Source organism: Lactuca saligna, chromosome 3, assembly GCF_052625555.1.
Source record: "Lactuca saligna cultivar CGN05327 chromosome 3, ASM5262555v1, whole genome shotgun sequence".
Classification (NCBI taxonomy): domain Eukaryota; kingdom Viridiplantae; phylum Streptophyta; class Magnoliopsida; order Asterales; family Asteraceae; genus Lactuca; species Lactuca saligna.
The window spans coordinates 30,815,384-30,821,325 of NC_136419.1; the positions used below are offsets into that span (position 1 = coordinate 30,815,384).

The following is a 5,942-nucleotide window of genomic DNA, read 5'->3' on the forward strand; positions in this document are numbered from 1 at the left end:
ACCATATTGGTTATATTCTGAGTCGACCACTCTCCTAAAAGTAGTATATCATCTACGTAAAAAAATATGAGAGACCACGAGGTTAGTATTATCAACCTTTAGACCTCAATAAAGGCCATCCACAATCACATCCTCAATAGCAAGGTCGAGACCTTCCATAGCAAGGATGAGCAAAAATTGAAGTAGCTGAGTACAAACAAGCCATCATACTCAACCACTTTTCTCCAAACCCAAAAAACCCCATGATTGTCTCTAAGTACTCCCACGAAATACAATTAGACATTGGAATTGGGTTGAATATGGCGTAAAATATGAATAAAGTGGCTGATCGATGTGTGGTCTATAAGACGTGAAAAGTTTGGGTTGTTTCGAGTGGTTATTTTTTGGTTGTTTAGGTGATGGAAGAGTTTGAAAAAAAGACATTTTGGGAAAAAATGAAATTTAAATAGAAAATGCATGCTTGTTTGAGAGAGAGAATGGAACTAAGACTGGTAAAATGTTATGTTGGTGATTTTTATTTATATCGGAAAAAAATAAATAAAATTTTGAAATCTCAAATAAAAAACAGACAAATTAATGAATGAGAGAAATGGTTGGCGTGGCAAATTTATGCCGAGTCGGGCGCCTAAACTCGGCATGCCAAAGTTGTAACGTAATGTTTGTCGAGCCAACTCAGCATTGCCAAGAGTCTATTCCTTTCGGTCTTGTAAGTTTTTCTCGGACAAATCTCCAAAACGGAAATGGCATATCATGTCGTTTGTTGTTACTATATCTTTCTTTAACTACAAAGAATGGATTGATCGACCTTCTTGGTATTTTTTTGCAGCAAAATATATATATATATATATATATATATATATATATATATAAAAAGAAATTAAATTGTTTCTTATTTTTTATGTTTACAAATATTCCTACACATTAAATTTATGATACGTATCACTATTCCATATTTAATTAACTATTTTATTAAGAATATATTAGGAATATATCAAATTAAATTAAATTGAATGGTGAAATAATGACACATATCATAATACTAGAGCATCCACAATGGTGAGTTCAATGGAAGAATTGAAAGAGATGACAAGTACATGTGTCATTTAATGGATAAAACTTAACCATTGTACGATACTACCTTGACATTCAATGGATTTGAAGTTTAATGGTCATTGAATATATATATATATATATATATATATATATATATATATATATATATATATATATATATATATATATTCGGTTTTCCCGCCAAGAAATAGGTAAGAAAAGAAAGTATTGTTTTATTTCTAGATTCATGCACCCCGACCTAGGTAACATGATTTTGCCTTTTCTGTGTCTGTCTGGGTATCTCCAATCAAATCCCAGTTTTTTAACTTCTTCTGCTCCGCTTACCGACACCCACCCACTCACCTCTTTACTTTTTCATTAAAATTTCCCTAAATTCACTCTCAATTACAATAATATAAAAAACTAAATACCATTAATTACTTAATTCTTTCCAATAACATACAAGATCAGCGTCTGTTAATAAAAAGTTCACATATCACCCCCACTCACCTAACATTTGGTTTGATTTGTCATCTGGTCTTCTCCTCAGGTTTAACATCAAGCGATATACTTGAAGAGTACTTTTTGATTCTCAAGGAGATGAGAATGCTAGATGAAATACCAAGCATTGGGAACACGTACGACCAGATCTTTGACTTGTCAGATTGGGATGCTGACGTGGACGCCACGGCTGCGCCAGCAAGGCTACCGATGGATGTGTTTTGTAAGATCATGGGTAGGCACCCTAGGACGGTTGGCGCTAGAAAATCCCTTAAAAATTGGACATTTGTGGCGGCTAATGCGTAATTAATGACATATGATGGAATGGGGGAAAATCGGGCAAGAAGAACAAACTTCCAACCATCACGTTCCACTCCCCTTAACAGCACATGAAAATATTTGTTTCCATGGGCCCACGCTACTGCCGAACTAGAGCGCCTAAAAAGAATCCTGCAAAATCAATACAAAAAGGGCATTTACGTCTTTTACACATATGAGACATGTCCCGCTGACAAAAAGTTACAATCAGTCCAATATACAACAAATTCAGTACAACCTGTTATGTCATAAGAATCTGGTATAATGATATTTATATGTAAAAGATTCCTCTACCATACCACTTTTTTGGCATAGATGAATGAAATCAAATGTAAACTATATTCTTTACTATAATTACTTGTGTTTTAGACTTTTGGTAGACAAATGAAACTGAGTTTTGATACAATTATTTTGAAATGACAAAAGATGGAAAGAATCCCACCTTTAGATATCAATCAATGTCCAAGGGGGTTAAGAGTTAAGACATGTGAAAGTGTTTCCAAGGTTACTTAGTGAAAGATACTTAAAACAGACATAAATAAAGTGGTATATATTTCAAGACAAAAGCAAGTTTAAATATCAAATCATGAAGAAAACAATGTCCATCTTTATTCCTTACATCAACCACAACCAAAAAGGCAAAAAAAAAAAGTTTAAAAAGAATAGGGTCAAAGATGCGAATGTATGGACCAGATATCTGATAACAAATGTAACACCACAGAAAAGGACCTTTGAGTCAGCATTAGTAGTAGATTTCATATAATCTGATATATTTAAAATGTAATTAGTGGACATCATGTGCAAATGAATGGATGCCTGTTTCAGCCCTTTTCAATTTGTATTTTTTTTTTAAAGAAAACTACATTGGATAATTTTCAAATGGGTATAAATACATATCAGACTCAACTGATATACCGATAAAGTTCATTTCAAAACCGAAAAAGAATGAAAGAGACTCGATCATTCAATGAGGCATTTTCCAATTTTAGAAAATCATGTAATGTGGATCCATGGTTTGCATTAAATATGTTTGTGTTTGGCATACAGGCTTTAAAGAAACATGAGTCATCTTCATGTAAAATGCCATAGAAGGAAATTCATAAAACAGTGCAACAGCTGCATACATCTTCTAAATTTCTTACAGTTGAAAAACTTGTTTTGTTTAGATTCTTCTGGTTTAAGTGGTTCTTTGAAGGGACATTTTCCTAATTCATTCTTTCCAATTTGTATTGATCTATGATGTGTTATCTTTCTTGTGTTTCTATTCTATATCAAGAAGGCATTTGGTTCAATCCCTTTAGTACAGTTGTAAGTTCATATTAGTAATTTTCTGTTTGAGTAGTTTGAACAAGTACTCTGTGCTTTGCAATGTGAAATTGAGGGTTTGAACTTCTATCATGTTGAATCAAAATTCAAATGTCACATATATATGCAGTAATTGCTGGTGAAATAAAACCTTATATGCCAATTTATGGTGAAAAAGCAGCAAAACCCTAGGGCTACAATCTGGAACTCATGTTTAAAATAAACTAATCTGAATTGAGGATTTGAACTTCCATCATGTTGAATCAAAACTCAAATGCCACATATATATTATACATGCAGTTCTTGCTGGTGGAATGAAACCTAGGGCTACAAACTGGAACTCATGTTTATAAGAAATTAATCTGAAGTAACACAACTACTTGTAATTACTGAGAATAATAAACAGCAGCACTTAAATTCTTGAGAAATGCAGAAATGATACCTTCCGATCCAGAAGGAGAGGGAAGCACCCATAACTTTGGCGGAGAAGACACATAGCAAGGCTGGAAAGAATCCGAAGAGGAGAGAAGCACCAGCTTCGAAGAAGACAGCGTAGGGAAGACATAGAGAGAGGGAGATGGTGTGGATCCCGACATAGACTGGAATCGCCCAATTACCCAATCGATCGGACATGTGTCTGAAGAGTTCGACGACTGCGTCTTTGTCCCATACCGATGGTCCTTTGATCTTCAACACTGCCGCAGCTGCTCCGACCGCCACCGCTCCTGCTAACAATAATCCAAACTTACTACCACCTGCCATCTGAAGAAGGAATCTAGTAGTCGAATGAACGGAATCGAGATGGCTGCTACTGCTACTGTGCTACATGAAGCCACGGTGACGGAAGAAAACTGTTTCCGACGAACTACTGGAAGTATTAGCCCAACAAAATGGCCCAATTGTTTAAGACAAGTCCACTATTATAGCACTCACAAACAGTCCATTATATTTTTGTCTTGAAAAACATAAATATCAACATATTCTCAAAACGTTTTTGAATAAATTATGATAGTTTTTTGAAAATTGTAGAAATATTTTTAGTAATACTGATTTCGTTAAAAGTTTTATTGAGATGAAATAATGGATGTTTCTTTTACAAATGGTTATAATTATATTTTATATTTTTAATAAATGATATTATTGGTGTTTTCATTGATAATTAATATTTATATGAAAAAAAATTACGATGTTACATAAAAAAATATCTATGTATTTTAAAGAGTTTGTGATTCAAATATAATAAGCTGAACGATTTGATATTTTAGTGGTTATTAAGTTATAGATTTCTGAAAGTTGATTTCTATATACTCCATCTGTATAGGGTTTTTTAATTTTTTAAAGCGTTCTTTAAATAAAAAAAGTTATAATAAATATTTCGTGTTTTCATATTATTAAATGTTGTATTTATATTTTTAATACTATATATTATTTGTTAATTGAAACTAAAAGGATTTTTCTTCAGGAACGGAGCTTCAACATTTGATTTGGGGGGCCGGAAGTATAATATATATATAAAAATCGGTGAATAGGGGGTTCATGGCCAAAATTTTATAATTTTGGATCTAATATGTACAAAATTAAAGTAGACAGGCTATATGTAACAAAAAAATCATGGGGGAGGGGGGTCGCCCCTGCTTTTCACATTCTTTAAATTATTGACATTCAATTTAAATATTAATTCCAATAACATCTTTTATTTATATATTTTTACCTACACATCTTTTACTTATATATTTTTTACCTACACATTTTTTATTTGAACTTATAAAATTATGTTTTTATCTTTTAACATAGTAGTTGCGAGTCTCATGTATTATATGTGGTACACGGATTTTAAAAATAAATAAAAATAAATAAATAAATAAATAAATAAATAAATAAATAAAAGTTAAATATAAAGATCTAAATGTTTGAGATGTTTGAATGTATAAGAAAATAAGAAAGATATTGAATTATTTAAGTAGAAGTATTTTTTTTCTTTTAAATTTAAACAAATAATTTACATAAATAAACAAAGAAACTTAATGAGTTTTTAAATTAAGAATTTTGAAATTAGAAAGTAAGTCTATTAATTAAATTGATATCCATTTATTATTGCATTTATTGCAATTATTATATTTAAATATTATGTGGAATTTAATAAAATAAAGGAAAAAAAACATAAAATTACATGTAGAAAAAAATTAATTTAAAATAACCATAAAATGACATGTGACAAAATGAATGAGAATATATGACCTATAACAAAAGATCTTTACTTAATATAGTAGATTACACTTAATATATTAGTCTAGACATATAGTTGTATGTGAACCATTATCATTTTAATGTCATAGCTTTTGAACAATTTGTATAAATTTATGTAACGTCCCAAAAATTTAGAGAAAAGTTTTCATCTTTAAAATAATAAACCATACAAATGAGTTGTTCCAAAACCAAACAAAGTGATTACAACATTTAAACATCGGAGTAAAAATCATAAGTAGCCAACGCGGAAACTCTGGGGGATGTCGTGCAGTCACGTCGGGCCTTTCCCTTTAGAACTTTGAAGGACCTAAAACCATAAACATAAAACCATAGGCACAAAGATTAGTGAGTTCCCAAAAGTACCATATACCATACATATAATAGAGATTGTTATATGCCAACCATAGTCTTACAATCACCATTATGCAATGAGTTGTATCATGGTCTTTCCTTGTCAAGTCGGGGGCCAAAACCCGGGTCTTACAAACAAGTGCCAAGAGCCACTTCTTGGTCTTACA

At 31.5% G+C, this 5,942-nt stretch overlaps 1 protein-coding gene across 1 annotated transcript; it reads right to left on the reverse strand.

The window, feature by feature from the left end:
* Window positions 1-1,469: 1,469 nt before the first annotated feature.
* Window positions 1,470-4,070, reverse strand: LOC145034983 (SNARE associated Golgi protein family). The gene is made up of 2 exons (XM_078983560.1): window positions 3,620-4,070; window positions 1,470-2,004 (listed from the first exon to the last, which is right to left on the reverse strand). The coding sequence occupies exons 1-2, from the start codon at window positions 3,937-3,939 to the stop codon at window positions 1,584-1,586; spliced, it is 741 nt and encodes a 246-aa protein (XP_078839686.1). The 5' UTR covers window positions 3,940-4,070; the 3' UTR covers window positions 1,470-1,583.
* Between the last annotated feature and the right edge of the window lie 1,872 nt (window positions 4,071-5,942).

What these genes read in the sequence shown, in the direction of transcription:
- LOC145034983 (XM_078983560.1), bottom strand. Translation starts at nt 3,939, where the DNA reads ATGGCAGGTGGTAGTAAGTTTGGATTATTGTTAGCAGGAGCGGTGGCG. An exon ending in CTCTCCTTCTGGATCGGAAG is followed by an intron (nt 2,005 to 3,619) that starts GTATCATTTCTG and finishes TTGATTTTGCAG; the next exon opens with GATTCTTTTTAGGCGCTCTA.